At 43.5% G+C, this 16,898-nt stretch overlaps 4 protein-coding genes, 2 non-coding genes and 1 pseudogene across 6 annotated transcripts; 6 read left to right on the forward strand and 1 right to left on the reverse strand.

The window, feature by feature from the left end:
* The first annotated feature begins 956 nt into the window (after window positions 1-956).
* LOC116205931 (phenylcoumaran benzylic ether reductase Pyrc5-like) lies at window positions 957-2,748 on the forward strand. Its single transcript, XM_031538630.1, has 5 exons — window positions 957-1,253; window positions 1,407-1,541; window positions 1,810-2,047; window positions 2,151-2,354; window positions 2,460-2,748. Exons 1-5 carry the CDS (start codon window positions 1,071-1,073, stop codon window positions 2,624-2,626), a joined length of 927 nt encoding a protein of 308 aa, XP_031394490.1. The 5' UTR covers window positions 957-1,070; the 3' UTR covers window positions 2,627-2,748.
* Window positions 2,749-2,950: 202 nt separating this feature from the next.
* LOC116205932 lies at window positions 2,951-6,978 on the forward strand (annotated as a pseudogene).
* On the forward strand, window positions 6,324-6,793 carry LOC116202802. Its single transcript, XM_031534414.1, has 2 exons — window positions 6,324-6,669; window positions 6,777-6,793. The coding sequence occupies exons 1-2, from the start codon at window positions 6,324-6,326 to the stop codon at window positions 6,791-6,793; spliced, it is 363 nt and encodes a 120-aa protein (XP_031390274.1).
* Window positions 6,979-7,287: 309 nt separating the features above from the next.
* LOC116205930 lies at window positions 7,288-9,546 on the forward strand. Its single transcript, XM_031538629.1, has 5 exons — window positions 7,288-7,939; window positions 8,304-8,402; window positions 8,656-8,700; window positions 8,837-8,974; window positions 9,069-9,546. Exons 1-5 carry the CDS (start codon window positions 7,556-7,558, stop codon window positions 9,408-9,410), a joined length of 1,008 nt encoding a protein of 335 aa, XP_031394489.1. The 5' UTR covers window positions 7,288-7,555; the 3' UTR covers window positions 9,411-9,546.
* A 209-nt stretch (window positions 9,547-9,755) lies between these two features.
* On the forward strand, window positions 9,756-15,218 carry LOC116205928 (DNA repair endonuclease UVH1). Its single transcript, XM_031538628.1, has 10 exons — window positions 9,756-10,405; window positions 10,982-11,286; window positions 11,671-11,894; window positions 12,117-12,205; window positions 12,441-12,605; window positions 12,749-13,516; window positions 13,686-13,796; window positions 13,907-14,167; window positions 14,263-14,486; window positions 14,738-15,218. Exons 1-10 carry the CDS (start codon window positions 9,845-9,847, stop codon window positions 14,946-14,948), a joined length of 2,919 nt encoding a protein of 972 aa, XP_031394488.1. The 5' UTR covers window positions 9,756-9,844; the 3' UTR covers window positions 14,949-15,218.
* A 156-nt stretch (window positions 15,219-15,374) lies between these two features.
* Window positions 15,375-15,446, reverse strand: TRNAQ-UUG. Its single transcript has one exon. It is a non-coding gene; the product is annotated as a tRNA-Gln (tRNA).
* A 605-nt stretch (window positions 15,447-16,051) lies between these two features.
* Window positions 16,052-16,123, forward strand: TRNAW-CCA. Its single transcript has one exon. It is a non-coding gene; the product is annotated as a tRNA-Trp (tRNA).
* The last annotated feature ends 775 nt before the right edge of the window (window positions 16,124-16,898 follow it).

Consider the following 16,898-nt stretch of genomic DNA (forward strand, 5'->3'; position numbering starts at 1 on the left):
CTCAAGGGAAAATTGGTCTTCCAAGCCTGTCAATTGTATTTCAGAAATTTTACCTTGCATGATTTTTTTATTATATATAATAAGTACGCTATATACAGAGAGTGTAAGCCGTATGATCCAAGTTCAGATCAACTTTAAGTCCTTCCAAAAGAGTATGGAGACAAGGTAAATTTCGTTATATCCACATACTCTTATATTTCATTTCTTCTGAATTCCGGTCGGGTACATTGCTTGAATGAATTATGACTTAAAGTTTGGATATTATTCAATTGCTTATCACATCAATAAAGGGAAGAAATTTATGAACGTCGATTGGGCCGGTGGGCTGACCCAACTCCACCAATCGGGGCTCAGGAAACCCTTCCTAATGAACTTGGACACTTTAATGAACCATAGCTCGAATTATCTCCGTCATCATCCCTCGCCAACCCCTTACTCCCATGAAGGCATTTACGGTGCGGTGACATCCCATCATCGCAGATACGAACATAATTCATAAAGGAAGGCTCGACACGAGATGACGTGTACATATATATATTAAATGATCAGTTCTGTTCTAATTCCAAAATTACCATCATTTGTTTGATGTGACCTAACAAGAAAAATTCCACTAACTGTTCAGCTGAAGGACCATTCCAACATTTTGTAACCATACATCAGCTCTGCAGAAAAGGTGATCCAATGATTTTCTTTTCTGTTCTTTTTTTTTTTTTATTAAGAGAAAAGTTCATGGATCCACGTATAATAAAGAGGCGCGACACCGATCAGAACCGACCTCAAATATCTTGTTTACGAGCCGGTGCCTTATGTTACTGCTTCAATCGGACGGGTTCATTGAGCGGCCACAACCGACACCGTGACGTCACTCCTAGAGGTTATTTTGTAATTAAAGACAACAGCAGGGGCATTGTAAGAAGACCTGACACGGCCCCTGCTCTTTATAAACAGAACCGAATCTCTCCCCCTTCCCCGCCCAGTTTAGTCACGCGAAAGCTCACTGTCGCGGGGTGAAAGAAAAAAAATATCTCGTTGCCGGGAAAGGAAAAGCTCACTGCGAGTACATACCTCCAATGGCTGAGAAGAGCAGGATCCTGATCATCGGCGGCACGGGTGACATCGGGAAGTTCATCGTGGAGGCGAGCGCGACGGCCGGCCACCCCACTTTTGCTCTCGTGAGGGAGTCCTCTCTCTCTGACCCCGCCAAGGCGAAGCTCGTCGATGGTTTCAGGAGCCTGGGCGTTACTACAATCCCGGTGACTATCATCTCATCTCCTGAAGTTGATCGTCGTTGCACGCACCAGTTTTTGCGACAATCTGCCTCTGTTTGGTTGCCGAGAGAGGCTCGTCATCTTTGATAGTCTGAAATGTGATCCTAGCTTGGTCTATCTTTCCTGCTGTTGTTGCAGGGTGATCTGTTTGATCACGAGGGGCTGGTGAAAGTGATAAAGCAGGTTGATGTTGTGATATCTGCCGTCGGGACTAGGCTTGTGGCCGAGCAGGACAAGCTTGTCGCTGCCATTAAAGAAGCCGGGAATGTCAAGGTAGCAAACTCATTAATCCTCTGCATCCGATGAGTAGTGCTACTGCTATTAATTTCTAGTGCTAGCAATTGTTTTATCAGCCGAATTAGCAATTCAGATGCCGATGAGTTTGGTCAGTCCTTTTCTAATCTTCATCCAGTGCTTTAGTTGGGTTGGACTAGAACTTCGGTCGGTTAAGATCTATCTGGTTCTTTCATCAAAAGATGATTGTTGTGTTCTTTTGTACAGATCTAGATCATTGTCACGGCTAATGATTACTATCATGCAGAGGTTTTTTCCGTCAGAGTTTGGCAACGATGTGGACCGTGTTCATGCTGTTGAGCCTGCGAAGGTTACATTCGCTACCAAGGCTAAAATCCGCCGACTTGTTGAGGCAGAAGGAATTCCATACACCTATGTTTCCTCCAACTTCTTTGCCGGTTACTTCCTTCCAACACTCGCTCAACCCGGAGCCACATCACCCCCAAGGGATAAAGCTATCATCCTAGGGGATGGAAATCCGAAAGGTAAGTATTGAAAAACTTTCAGCACGATTCTGGTTAGATATTTCTCTAATCTGGTGAGACCGCTATAGTTCACATTTTATTCTTTTTATCCTGACATGTGCAGCAATCTTCAACAAGGAGGATGACATAGCCACCTATACGATCCGAGCTGTGGATGACCCGAGAACCTTGAACAAGATCCTTTACATTAGGCCCCCTGCAAACATCTACTCATTCAACGACCTCGTGTCTCTCTGGGAGAAGAAGATCGGTAAGACATTGGAGAGGATCTACATTCCGGAAGAGCAAGTTCTCAAGGACATTCAAGGTAATCCCTGCCTGTACTGTGTCACTTTTCATTAACTCGCAATACATTCATGTAAAGCATTTCAGTTCTGATGCATGTGCTGTTTGTTAATTTATCTCATCACAGAGGCCCCAGTTCCAGTCAATGCGGTACTGTCCATCTCCCACTCTGTGTTCGTAAAGGGAGATCAAACCAACTTTGAGATCGAGCCGTCATTCGGAGTCGAGGCATCAGAGCTCTACCCCGAGGTTAAATACACCACTGTGGACGAGTACCTCAGTCAATTCGTCTGAGTCCTGTGATATGAGAACTGTACGAGCTCTAACATGCTGAGCGGGGATAATAAATAAATCTGAGGTCACTGGTTGATCTGCTTACAGTTTAGTTTGTGAATGCAGCTTTTTCTCTATGATCATCTCGCCCGCCTTCGTTCCGACTGTTTCAATCGCAGCTCTCAAAATGAAATGAATTGATAGGATCGATCATCATCTACCTACGAAACCATTTGATTGACATGACTAAATTTCGGTTTTTTGATTTCGATATGATAATCAACAACCATGATTTCATTTATGAATCACAGCACATGGTAATATTATTCTTGTTCTTTTTTTTTCCTCGCAAAATATAAAGACTGTGTCGGGTTATTAGCCCGCTGTGGTTGTCCCAACTAAGGAAACTTAACAGTTACGGAATGTTCTTTTCGTCATAACTCGTTGGGAGTTTAGTTCAATTTATACACTAGTGAATTAAATTCAAGGTCCATTAGAACAAGCATTATAGATCGGTCACTGTCATCTCATAATACACTCACATAATGGCGAGCTCTACGTCCTTAGTGAGAATTGAACTCGTGATTTTCAAGTGGAGCGCTTGATGTTTAACCACTACATCACAGTGCTGGTGGTCACGGTAATATTATTGTTGATATCTCGCCGTTGATGACCACGGTGGGCCCAATTGGACTGCAAATTCCACTTGAACGAATAAACACGCAAATCATCTCGTCTCTCCCGACCGGCCGACCGAAAGCAGACTGACTACTCTCACTGGGCTGGATTTAGCTGCCCAAGCACTCAAACCCACGGAGCTTCTCTCCCCGGAAAATTTGACCATTTCCCGCGGGGAACTCCTGATGATGGCCGAGAAGAGCAGGATTCTGATCATCGGCGCCACCGGTTACATTGGTAAGTTCATCACATCGGCGAGCGTCAAGGCTGGTCACGCCACTTTCGCTGTTGTCAGAGAGTCCACTCTCTCCAATCCGGTTAAGGCAAAGCTCGTCGACGACTTTAAGAGCTCGGGCGTCAAGCTGTTTCCGGTGATTAACATCTTCATCTCAGACCTTCTTCCATCAAATTCTCACTCTGCAATTTGGTTTTTCAATTAGTTTGTGTGTTCATGTTCCTGAGTAATTGTCGGTTCTTCTGCTTAATGAACGTTTTTACCAAGGCTTTCAATGTTTAGTTTCAGTTCATTACCTGGTCTAATGTGTTGTTGTTGTTGCAGGGCGATCTGTTTGATCGTGAGGGACTGGTAAAGGCGATAAATCAGGTCGATGTCGTCATCTCAATGGTCGGGAAGGATCATTTAGCCAATCAAGATGAGCTCGTCGCTGCCATCAAAGAAGCTGGGAATGTCAAGGTAATGCACCTTTTCGATCGATTTCATGGTGTGGTCTCAGGTAAAAGCTCTGTCTTACAGGCTTTCATGATTGATTTGTGCTAGTTCGAGTATAATTTTGTCTCGACTTATTCATGCAGAGATTCTTCCCTTCCGAATTTAGTAGTGATGTGGATCGTGTTCACGTTGTTTAGCCGGCTAAAACAGCATACAGCATCAAGGTTCAGAATTCGTCGAACTGTTGAGGCTGAAGGGATTCCGTGCACCTACGTTTCCTCCAATCTCTTTGCTGCTTAATTCCTCCCATTATTGTCTCAACCCAGACTCTCGCAGCCAAAAAGCTCCTCCAAGAGATAAGGTTGTCATCTTAGGAGATGGCAATGCAAAGGGTAAGAGCAATTTCGTATAGACTGCATCTTTAAATTATTTGCTGTAAGCTGTCGTGCTCGATGGACCCGCTCTTAAGATGGATGAAGATTGGTACTAGCCGCGTTCCATCTTGTGAATAGCCGCTCTCAATTCCGAGTTTGGCAGTGACCCGGATCATGTTCATGCTGTGGAGCCGGCAAAAACTTCATATGAAGTCAGGCCAAGATTCGTCGAGTTGTCGAGGCTGAAGGGATCCCGTACACATACGTGTGCTCCAACACCTTTGCTGGCTACTTCCTCCCTAGTGTGTGTCAACCTGGAATCTTGGCCAGCGCTCCACCCCGAGATAGAGTTGTCATCTTCAGAGATGGGAATACAAAAGGTAAGACCAGTATACTCTCAGGAAACTTTCACCATAAATGTGATATATTTGCAGCACAATGTCATTTACTAGGCATGGATGCTTTGATTGAGCCGAATCTTGCATTTGGTCTTTTCAATATGCAGCCATCTATAACAAGGAAGAGGATATAGTGAACTATACTATCGGAGCTGCGGACGACACAAGAACCTTAAACAAGACTCTGTACATCAGACCTCCTGAAAACATGTTATCAGTGAACGACCTTCTGTCCATGTGGGAGAAGAAGATCGGGAAAACCTTGGAAAGGAACTATGTTCCAGAGGAGCAGGTTCTTGGGAACATTCATGGTAAGCTATATATCTTCCTAGATCATGAGATCTCTCTGTTGAATGATGCCAACATATTATCTCATTTTCGGCATGAGCATTCACAGAATCATCAGGTCATGTCAGCATGATACTATCGATAGTCCACTCTGTTTTCATGAAGGGAGGTCAGACCAACTTCGAGATCGAGCCATCATTTGGAGCTGAGGCATCAGAATCCTACCCTGATATTAAGTACACTACCGTGGATGAGTACCTTAACCAGTTTATCTGAATCTCAACACAGGATGCTCTCGAATTGAATGTATCAAACGGTTCTATCAAAGTATGATCACTCGTAGTGAATCTGCAGTCACTTGTATGCATAGTTTTGGACCTATGAAAATGTCTTTCGTGGCATATTGTTCGTTTTCTATGTTGGTTTGACTCTTACTCATATAAACTTACAAATAAAATCATTGTATTTGTCGTAACAGGGAACTCCTCGTGAACACAACACGGGTGAGGTGAGTATCCTTCGCAGAATTTCAACCTTGGTGAGCCCATTGATCCGGTGGCACGTTGCGGGCGTTCCACCCTGGGATTGGCATTTGAAGGGCTAAAGTTGAGTTAAAAGTGATAGAAGTGATGCCCATAAGTGGAGTTGTTTCAATTACACGATATGTTTACACGAATGCTGAGGGAGTTGGTGACACTCCAAACATAGTGCTACTTAGTGTGTGTGTGTATATATATATATATATATATATTTCCCCTTTTCTGATGATATATTTTTATTTTTATTTTTTAGGATCCATTCCTACGAAAACCTTTGTGGCCTTTCCACTTTTGTTCTGGTTTCTGGTAAATGGCCCACATGGACATGGCACTTTGGATGAAGCCTTTTTTCTATACCATCCTATTTTACAGAACTTACTCATGGCATAAACCAATGACCCGATAGTCTAACGCGATGTCAAAATGGTATTCTCCAATCTCCTTAGATTCATCCCGAGTTCGATTGCAAATTGTATCATCGTCATACTAGTTGTATCCTCTACGAGGTCGGAGATTATTGTACAGTTAGACTGCTGACGTCCTCTCCCAGAGATGGTGGGCTCGGAGCTCCCTTCATAGGTTAGATGCACCTATGGAAGTGGCAAAAACAAAGGAAAAAAAATCATAAATATGGTTGATAATAATAATTATTCTTGCCCTATGGTGGAGGCAAAGCGCCACCATACAGCTAGGGCCCTATAAATAGATGGGAGCTTTCCTAACTTTGCCATAGGGAGAGGTGAAAACGGAAGAGGCAAACTGACTGTAGACATGAAGAAGGGAACCAGCTCAAGTCCATGGGCCCTATTGTTACTTCTGGCGGGGCTCGTGTCAGCTATTGCACTCGGGTTCGACTTCGGGATTGGGATGGCCTCCGCCCAGGATGTCAGCCCGAGCCAGTGCAGGGATGAGATCCAGCAGGGGATCAGCGCCTGCCTGCCTGTCGCGATGGGCCAGCCTCCATCCCCAGCATGCTGTGAACGTGTGCGGGTGACACACCCTGAGTGCGTCTGCCCTTACGTGACCTCGGAGGTGGCCACAATGGTCGATCCCAAGCGGGCCAAGAAGCTCATCGAAGGCTGCGGGAGGAAGGTGCCTCCCCACTACAAGTGTGGAAGTAATATAATCATCTCTCTCTATCTTCACATTGTTCATCAACTAACTTGTTTAATTCCTAAATGATTAATTGCTAATCATTTGCTATATATTTTTTGATCTCTTCAGGTCTCACTTTTCCATGAGAAACTACATGGCTGCGGGTTAGATGGCGATTATATGCACATCACATTACTGGGTCGTATGAAAGAAAAACACCTACTCAGTGTCGTATAACAGTCAATTGATATGATAAATAATAAGTCATGTATCTCGAGTTGTCTAGGCTCTACCAAATAAAATACATCACAATAAAACATCGTCTTCCTTACTTTCTGGTACCCTGAACCATTGCATTTCCACTTCCGTTAACGACCGTATTTTACTGGCCGATGAGCCAATAGAAAATTATTCACCTTTAATCGAAAGAGCGAAGAAATTTTGCCTTTGTGGTATCAAAATAAAGAAAACTCATTGAAATCAAGTCGTCGCGATCAGGTTAAATCGATATCGGGACCTGATTAAGTCTCGGGGAGTGTCATTGTCCGAATCGTTTATCCCTCTTTTTCTGCTAAAACTACAGTAACGAGCGTACCAGCGTTAGTGTTGGTTGTCTCTGTCAGAGTCCGAGGGCGAAGAATAGGGCGGGCTGACAAAGGACAAAGCTTTCCCCACCCTCGCTGTCGCCGTTTGTCTGACTACACATCGATCGTTGACCTCAACCTCCCTGTCTCTTAATCCTCTCCAATGTCTACTGATCGTCAGATCCTCCTCCGTTTCATCAATAAATTGCCGACCCACAGATTCCAATGCTCCTTTCATCCTCAGTCAACGCCCCCGCCAGCTTCTGAATCCGAAACCAAATCCCAATCCACTTCTGGGTTTGACTCTCCTCCTCCGATCCTCAGATGGGTCGCAGGCAAAACGACGCTGAGACCACCCGTTGCGCCCCTCTGATCCTCTTCCTCCTGGGCCTCATCTCCCTCAGTATAGTCTACACCTTCTTGTCCACGATTCTCGCCCAGAGGGGCGGCCCAAGATTGAACCTTGGCGGTGTGGAACCGGCCGACGCTGTGAGTGTCGACGAGGAAGATGGCGGGTGCTGTCGGGGAATCGAGAACTTGGAGCTGTGGGGAGCAGCTGTGAAATGGGGATCCGATCATAAGTTCAATTCCTCCGAGGAGTGTTGCCGGGCTTGCAAGGCGATGTGCGGCGGGAATGATGGACCTTGCCTGTGTGATACTTGGGTGTTCTGCGGGAATCGTGAGAGTTGCGGGTCGAAGTATGGGGAGGTGAGGTCGATTTGGCTCTCTCGATTGTGTATCACTACTGTGTGGTCATTACTTCTAAATTGGCTCATCTGGGTTTCCTGCTAATTTGTTCCCTGATTTGGGTCAATGAGCTTATCCATGCCTCCATGGCCTACACTACGTTCCTAAAGATGCAGATCAATCTATTTTTTCAATTCGAGGCCCGGCATATAATGGGGTTGGTTATTCGGAATATGGCATTTGACATGGATAACCATAAAATGAATGAGTGTATCTGTGTTTATCGATCAGTGTTTCATTTATCTCTTCCAAGTTCCAAATCAAATGCTGCATCTCTGCAATAAGATGAGAATACGATTCTCTTACCATCTTTGCAATGTTGCAGTGTTGGCTGAAGAAACAGAAGGACTCGATGGTTCCCGATAGGCAAGAGGCAGGGGAGACCGTGAGCTGGACCTCTGGTCTCGTCTTTGGGAAAGGAGTGGTCAGTTGTGGCCTATTTTCAAACTCTTTGGCACTCTTTGTCCACTAAAAATTCAAAAACTCTGGTGCATTGACTAGATCGCATTACAAGGCAGCAATGAGTTCAAGCACGATTGTACTTAGTTGAACACTAAAAGTTGTAATTCCACTTCCAATAGGATTCCTGTTTTCGTTACCATACAAAATTTATGTTCCTTTGTTAGTCGGACATTTCAAGTTCTGTCTTATCTCCTGTGTCTGTCTTCTTTTCTCAGGGTATAATTGGCTTGGAAACGGAGTACGGAACTCTTCATATTAAAGTAAATTCCTGTACTTTCAGTGCCTGTTCGATGGGATAATTTTCCTTTAAATCCAGAAATCCTGTTATTCCTCACAGAAACCTTCAGTAGTTACACTATCAGCAACTGATAGAATTTCTTCTTCAACGTGCTTCAGCTGTTGCCCGACTGCGCTCCACTTTCAGTCTCCTACATTCTTGAGGTGTCAGCATTACGCCACTGTGCAGGTTGCCAATTTTACCGTGCAGAAGGTCGAGGAGAGTTCTGGGATTCCGAGGGGAACCATGTGAAAAATGTAAAGCCCAATCATATATACTTTCTTTCGGGATCCTACCGATACTTTCTCAAAATTGTCTCTTATTTTTGCCCTGTGAACTATCATTCATCAGGCACCACTTGGTCCCCCTTTTGCATTGATTCAAGGAACCCTTGAGGCTCAAGGAACCAAATTTAAGAAGATCCCCATGGAAGCCTGCCCGACGATAAGGAGGGGAACCGTTGCATGGGTTGGGTCCGGCCCAGAGTTCTTCATAAGCCTGGCGAACCACCCGGAGTGGAAGAAGGCCTATACCGCCTTCGGCTCGGTTCTTCCCGAAGACATGGGCATCGCGGAAAAGATTGCTCAGCTCCCCACCAAAGAAGATGTCTGGAACAACATTAATGTCTCGGTTTTGGAGAAGCCTGTTCCTCTGATCTTGCGACGAGCCGACTTGAAAACAAACTTGGAATGAAAATACTCTGTTTCTAATAGGCTGGTGCACTCTCTTTGTTTTTGCAGTGTTTGTTACTTTCTTGTACACTATACATTACACGCTCGATTCTGCAAATGTGAAATGGAGGAGTTATAAAAGCATATTTCTTCTTCTTCAACTTTGAATATTCACTGGATGCTGTCTTCTGATGATGATGGCAAAAGGAAAAGGGGGAAAGGTACATGAGAGACAACAACCCCTATCGTAAAGTTTGAGGGCTGATGAGAAATTTTTTGTTCAATTTGGAAAACAAAAATCCAAAAGTATAGGGGTCTCTGTGCAAATTTAAGAAATTTTACTGAATGACACCAACCGCCGGAGCACTTCCCCTCGACTTCTTCTTCGTCCCGCCTTCTCCAATTTCTCCCATTTCCACCGTCCAAACCCTAACGATCGAACCAGTTCGCATTAACATGCTCCAATTCCATGAACAGATCCTCACCGACCTCCTCCAAGAAGATTCCAATGGTGGGCTCGTGATACTCTCCTCAGGCCTGTCCCTCCCCTCCCTCATCTCCTCCCTCCTCCTCCTCCACTCTCCTTCCCAGGGCACCCTCCTCCTCCTCTCCCCCTCCCTGCCCCTCAAGTCTCACATCCTCCACCTCCTCCACCAGTCCGATCCCTCCTCTCAGCCGCCGGCTGAGATCACCGCCGACCTTCCCGCCCCGAGCCGCCACTCCCTCTACTCCTCCGGTGGCGCCTTCTTTGTCACACCGAGGATCCTGATAGTCGATCTGCTTATGAGTCGCGTCCCGACTTCGAACGTGGCGGGGATCATTATCCCGCATGCACACTCTCTGACCGAGACATCTACTGAGGCTTTCATCGTTAGAGTTTTGAAGTCCACCAACAGGGACGCCTATGTCAGGGCATTCTCTGATAAGCCGCACTCAATGGTCTCGGGTTTTGCCAAGGCAGAGCGGATAATGAAGTGCCTCTACATGAAGAAACTACATTTGTGGCCTAGGTTTCAGGTATGAAGCAAATCTAGAGAGAGAATCAAGTATAGTTGTTCGATACTTCGTTAACTGGGGTGACTGTTAACTAATCTAGCTCAGCACTTCATCGAAATTATACAGAGACATTAAAGTTTGAAACTTTGTGGTTAGGTTGAGGTATATACCGGAGTAGCCGGACTATGAATTGGTTCCTGTCATTTTTTTTGTTACAGCCACTGTTGGCTGCTTACATAACATTGAGTTAAGGTTGGAACTTGATAAAAAGAATATATTTTTTAATGTGGAATTATGGAATCATCATATTTCTAGTCACATCGGGATATCACAGTATATATATATATATTTTGCTTTGCTGAAATGCCTGTAATTTTGAAAAGTCTAGGAAGGCAACATATATAACCGGAGAAAGTTGTTTAAAGAGTTTGAGCCTGTATTGTTGGGCTCAAAATGGTGTTGGACAGTGTAAGTGTAATTTTGATTCAATGAAGATGCCAACACTTTTCTAAAAAAAAGGGAGAAATTTGTATTTTTGGAATCTTGATAAGTGCGGGTGCCATCAGCTAATTTTGTGCATTTGTATTCTGTTGTTAGGTGTATGTGTGTGAGGAGTTGGAGAAGGATCCTCCCGTTGTGGTGGATATTAGGGTTCCTTTGTCGAAGCATATGGCCGGGATTCAGAAGGCGATTATAGAGGTAATGGATGCTTGTCTGAAGGAGATGAGAAAGACTAATAAGGTGGATGTGGAGGATTTGACTGTAGAAAATGGGTTGTTTAAATCCTTTGATGAGATTGTGAGAAGGCAATTAGATCCCATCTGGCACACGTTGGGAAAGAAGACAAAGCAGCTCGTTTCGGATCTGAAGACTCTGAGGAAGTTGCTTGACTATCTTGTTAGGTAAGAATTAGCAAATAAAATTTTGAGTTGTGGCCGTACAGTAGATAACAGATTGCTTTCTGTAGAATGAGAACTGCTTGGTTATGAAACCATTAGCTCAACTATGGTTGCTATTGCTTGCTTGAAAGTTGAACAAATGTCTGTACTTGGTGAAATTACCTATTCGTCTTCGACATGGGATTTTTCTTATTAAAATTCTTAAAATCAACTATAGTTAGAAGTGGGAAGACTTAGACAATTGCTATCACGTGCTCTAGGTGAATTAGTAACGATGAATCCTAGGTCTTCTGAGTGGTAGTAGAAGAGAAAAAATGTAGAAGAAAGTCTATTGTGATCATTTGTTGATTATCTTTTGGGGATTGATAAGATACTACATTTGCATAGGTATGATGCAGTGAGTTTTTTGAAGTATTTGGATACATTGAGGGTTTCAGAAAGTTTCCGGTCTGTGTGGATATTTGCGGAGTCAAGCTATAAGATATTTGAGCTTGCCAAGAAGCGGGTTTATCGGTTTGTGCGGTCAGATGGTGCTAATGTTAGTGGCAATAGTAAACACACAACCAGGAAAAAGAGAAAATTAAATGGAGAAGAGAGTAACACTGAATCAGGTAAGCTCTTGCAAAGTTTCTGACATAGAGAAAGATCTTTCCATGATCAGTTCTCAGATATCACTGAAGATCAGTTTTTTTGGAAGTGGTAGTATCTATCTATACCTAAAGTAAGCTTGAACTGTCTCAACTCTTAATTGCTAAATCCTTTTAGAAGCCGGTTGATAGAGTTCGTGTTTTCTATTAATTTGACATGTCCTTTTTGACTTTTTATCTTTGCAGCAACTGCTGGTTCTTCCTCAACAAATTCTAGTGGCAGTATACTTCTGGAGGAAGTGTTAGAGGAGGCGCCAAAGTGGAAGGTGCTACGAGTAAGTGAGATAGTTCTAAATTATGTGCGTTTCTTGTACTTCTCTTCCTAGATGTGGCTTATAACATAATGAAACATTTTTGTTTTCCACAAAGAAAAAGTTTCCTGTCTAACATTTGAATGCTTATGATCTGGATATATTCTGATTTTCCCTCAAAAGTTGCGGCAGGAAGAATTAAATGAAAGGGGAATTTATGGGGGTGGAAACTGAATTTTTTTATATAATATCGTTGCAGGATATTCTTGTGGAGATCGAAGAGGAAAAAAAGAAGGAAGTTTTGTTTAGGAAAGAACATCTTCTTGAGGGCGAGGAACCTGATGGCGGTATTGTCTTAGTTGCATGCAAGGATGAACGGTCATGCATGCACCTGGAAGACTGCATCACAAAAAGCCCCCAGAAGGTTAGTCCTGGAATTTTTTTATTCTACTCACATATCTTGATCAAAGAGCAGCTTAGACTTACTCAAGTCGTAGTAAGAAGAGCCGAGTTGTGATGCAATCAGTTATCAAGATGATTTTTTGAGGCCATATGCTTGTTATTTAGGTCATGCGAGAAGAATGGGAGAAATACTTGCTGAGCAAAGTTGAGCTCCGAGAAGCACAAACGCGTTATAAAAAGAAACCGAAGGATCCTAAAGGTTATGGCATTCTTGATGGAGTTGTTCCAGTAACGCCTGCACAGAATGCGGAAGCTAGTGGCATAAACAAGCTGGAACACGAGGCACTTTTAGCTGCAGCATCAGAAATAAGAAATTTGGCTAAAAGAGATAGCAGTCAAGATAACCTTGAGCATAATGTTACTGAAGGAAGTGCAAAAGGAAAAAAACAGAGGTCCGGGAAAGGAAGAGGAAACAGCAAGAATTCCCCTAATAGAAATGACACCAGCCAGAAAAATGATAATCCGTCAGATCCAGGCTCTGTAGGTGATGGTCCAACTGATGAATTCAATCAGGAAACTACTAGTAATAACTGTGAAGAGGTTCTGCAGCAGAATAATCGGGTGGCTGATGAGACAGGGCCCAAAACTAATAATGGGTCGCCACCACTGCACTTTTATGCTTTAGAAAGTGATCAACCCATAATTGATATAATGAAGCCCTCTGTCATTATTGTTTACCACCCAGACATGACTTTTGTGAGGCAAATCGAAGTTTACAAAGCAAGTAATCCCTCGAAGAAGCTGAAAGTCTATTTCCTCTTTTATGAAGAATCCACTGAAGTCCAGAAGTTCGAGGCAAGTATTCGGAGGGAAAATGGAGCATTCGAGTCTCTGATCAGGCAGAAATCGTTGATGATGATACCGGTCGATCAGGTATGATAGTCTATGTCCCTGAAGTATTCGGACTTATCAACATGAATTAGCTTTACCTCAAAAGTTTGAATGATGTTATAAATGATTCATTTTTGGTTTCATAGATATTTTGAACTGAGAATTTTATTTCATTATTTTACTTATTTTGACCTAAGCTGGTCCCTTTCAGGATGGTCACTGTGTAGGATTGAATCCTTCTTTAGAGCCACAGGCTTCATCTTTACAGAACTCCATAACCCGAAAGGCAGGTGGAAGAAAGGAAGTTGAGAAACAAATGCAGGTTGGCCCCTTCATCCTCTCCTCTTACTCAGTTTCTTCATCTTCATTGCTTCTATAAAAGCAGCTAATGTGTATCATTTTCTGATTAACTGGGAATTTACACCTCTTCAGATTATAGTGGACATGAGGGAGTTCATGAGCAGCCTCCCCAATGTCCTACACCAGAAGGGCATGCGAATAATACCAGTGACTTTGGAAGTAGGGGATTACATCCTCTCACCTTTGATCTGTGTTGAGCGGAAGAGTATCCAAGATCTTTTCTCGAGCTTTGCTTCTGGGCGCCTCTACCACCAAGTGGAAACAATGGTTCGCTACTACAGAATACCAGTTCTTCTAATTGAGTTCTCACAAGACAGGAGCTTCTCATTTCAGGTACCGAATTGAATTTTGCTCATAACCGCGAGCGATAGTGGAAGAGCTATACCAGTGCCCGGTCTGAGTTTGACTTGTTGGTTTGGTGTCTGCAGTCGTCAAGTGATATTGGGGATGATGTCACTCCCACTAATATAATGTCAAAGCTATCATTGCTTGTGCTTCATTTTCCACGATTGAGGATTATATGGTCCCGCAGCCTTCATGCAACTGCTGAGATATTCTTCACATTGAAAGCGAACCAAGACGAGCCTGATGAGACCAAGGCGATGAGAGTTGGCGTCCCTTCAGAAGAGGGCGTCGTGGAAAATGATGTGAGGTATGCGACTCGAATACAGGCTGACTTTATTATGTTATCGGACATGTGATACTTTTTCCTTTAGTTGGGTAAACTGAACTATCCTTAATTCGTTCCAATCCAAACAAGGCGGAATCTTTCCTTTGGTCGACCAGTCAGTGACGTTCAAGTGGAATCTGTTGGCCCAATAATTAGTACTAGTAGCATAATCGATGTTAGACTATCCATTTAATAATAATAAGGCTGTCGTACTTTTCTTCCGTGGTTGCCAGAGCTGAGAACTACAACACATCAGCTGTAGAGTTCTTGAGGCGACTCCCAGGAGTGACGGATTCAAACTACCGGGCTATAATGGATGGGTGCAAAAGCTTGGCGGAGCTCGCACTCCTTCCCGTGGAGCAGTTAGCTGAGCTAATGGGCGGACAGAAAGCTGCTCACACTCTTCGGGATTTCCTCGATGCAAAGTATCCGACCCTGCTCTGATAATTATATTTCGAAGAAATTCTTCAAACTGTACGCTTACGGGAGGAAAAGACGATCTAACTGGGAACAGGATTATTATGACTGTTGTATTGTAATGTATTGTTGGCATTGGTCAGATTGTTGTGGAACATGAGAAATTAGGATTTTTTTTCAGGAATTGATGTATTCTTCATTTTTAGGAGGAACTTGGATTTGAAGGAGAGCAATTGTAAATATTTATTGTTCATTAGTTAAAAATTGGAGGTCTCATTTTGTGGCCTATTGGATTCATCACCTTGCTTTTTATTATTGCTGAAAACTTCATTAGATAATAGTAGAGAGAGATCTATATGTAATAAGTTAAATTAAACTAGAAAATTTTAAAAAGGAAAAATTAAAAAAAAAATGAAAAAGAAGAGAAGGAGTAAGAGTAGAGGAGAGGGGGAAAGGTCCCACCGGGAGTCGAACCCAGGTCGCTGGATTCAAAGTCCAGAGTGCTAACCACTACACCATGGAACCTCTCATTTGGTATCGGAGCAGGAGTTCTTATAGAGATCTTCTAATTAATACGAAGTGGGAGCACGTAACTCCGCCGCATGCATGAGAAGTATTCCGGTGTCCGGACACATTTGGTGTGGTTAAGTAGCCAAGTCGACTATCTCAACGGAAAAAAAAAAAGCAAATCTAGTGTTTAGAGGTTTGTGAATGAACGGCTCATATCATTTTAAGCTGTAAATATAGGGAATTGAAATTAAGTCGACTTGCCTCCCCTCAACTTGGACACAATTTATGTGAGTCCGATCTCTGTCAATGACCTGGTGACTGACTTAAGCCACCCCGACCCTTAGATTATATTGGGGGGAATGGAGATTGGTTCACGCGAATCATTTCACTATGTCGTAAATCGATACATTGTGCATGTTTGATTGAGTAATGAGATGTAACACCACTTTTTTCCAAAAAAGAATCATTCGAGTATCCCAATCGTATATCAGGTGGCCCGGATAGGAAACCACATCAGCAGCGTGGTCACTGGTCTGTGGGAAAGGGGGGGCTGGACGAAGGATGAAGCCACCTATAAACAAAAAGATTTATAAATTCTAAAAGAGCAATATATCAACAGCGGATCCGTGGCGCAATGGTAGCGCGTCTGACTCCAGATCAGAAGGTTGCGTGTTCGATTCACGTCGGGTTCAATCCCCAGAAGCTGTTTACCTTTTTGCCTCGATGATCCTGGATATGGTCTCTTGATCTGCATTGAAAGCCTTTGCCAACGTCTCCTCACTGATAACACACCCGAACATGCAGACTGCCCCTGCATTCGCGTGATCCCAGACACCCCGTGCTCCATATCTAAGCTATCCTGACTGCACATCGATGGTCCTCATAATGAGTTTTTTCACGCAAGAGAACATAACGGCGAAACTATTTTCCAGAACCAAAGATAACCATGATCAGGAAAAGACTCCCACGAGCAACCCGAAGAAGGATGGTCCTTTATGGGATTACGAACAGGTCATTTGCCTGAGTGAGTGTACAAGGGATTGATACCCAAGGGCAGGTAGATGGTCTTAACCATGGAGATTCCCGTTCCGATCCCCTTCAGGGCGGGAAACTCCTTCTCTGTGGCCTTGCTGATTAGGGCAGTTGCTTCCTTGTCAAATTACCCTGTTGAGGCCCCTGAAGTTGGCGAAATACTGACCTCGAGGATGTCGAGGTCCGAGGCATGCGTCGAGATTGCATAGGCTAGGGAAAAGATCAAGGCAGTGAAAACTAGACACTGATAATTTTCTGATCCTTTTTTGTTAATACGTAAAAGTTCTCATGATGCTTATACACTTAAGTTTTGAACGTTTGGAATTGATGATTCTCTCTGAACAATTATACACATCGATCGGCTTCCTTAGTCGATCAGCATTTTCTGTTTATCCTTTTGTCATCCTAAATGCTCTATCAGGTGATGAATAGTCC

This window comes from Punica granatum, chromosome 4 (assembly GCF_007655135.1).
Source record: "Punica granatum isolate Tunisia-2019 chromosome 4, ASM765513v2, whole genome shotgun sequence".
Classification (NCBI taxonomy): Eukaryota; Viridiplantae; Streptophyta; class Magnoliopsida; order Myrtales; family Lythraceae; genus Punica; species Punica granatum.

Bases quoted from the DNA above. Each gene is read 5' to 3' on its own strand.
- LOC116205931 (XM_031538630.1), top strand. From the start codon at position 1,071: ATGGCTGAGAAGAGCAGGATCCTGATCATCGGCGGCACGGGTGACATC. The intron at 2,048-2,150 runs GTAAGTATTGAA...TGACATGTGCAG, and splicing joins AGGGGATGGAAATCCGAAAG to CAATCTTCAACAAGGAGGAT. The intron at 2,355-2,459 runs GTAATCCCTGCC...ATCTCATCACAG, and splicing joins AGTTCTCAAGGACATTCAAG to AGGCCCCAGTTCCAGTCAAT.
- LOC116202802 (XM_031534414.1), top strand. From the start codon at position 6,324: ATGAAGAAGGGAACCAGCTCAAGTCCATGGGCCCTATTGTTACTTCTG.
- LOC116205930 (XM_031538629.1), top strand. From the start codon at position 7,556: ATGGGTCGCAGGCAAAACGACGCTGAGACCACCCGTTGCGCCCCTCTG. The intron at 8,701-8,836 runs GTAAATTCCTGT...AACGTGCTTCAG, and splicing joins ACGGAACTCTTCATATTAAA to CTGTTGCCCGACTGCGCTCC. The intron at 8,975-9,068 runs GTAAAGCCCAAT...ATCATTCATCAG, and splicing joins AGGGGAACCATGTGAAAAAT to GCACCACTTGGTCCCCCTTT.
- LOC116205928 (XM_031538628.1), top strand. From the start codon at position 9,845: ATGCTCCAATTCCATGAACAGATCCTCACCGACCTCCTCCAAGAAGAT. The intron at 10,406-10,981 runs GTATGAAGCAAA...TTCTGTTGTTAG, and splicing joins ATTTGTGGCCTAGGTTTCAG to GTGTATGTGTGTGAGGAGTT. The intron at 14,487-14,737 runs GTATGCGACTCG...CGTGGTTGCCAG, and splicing joins GTCGTGGAAAATGATGTGAG to AGCTGAGAACTACAACACAT.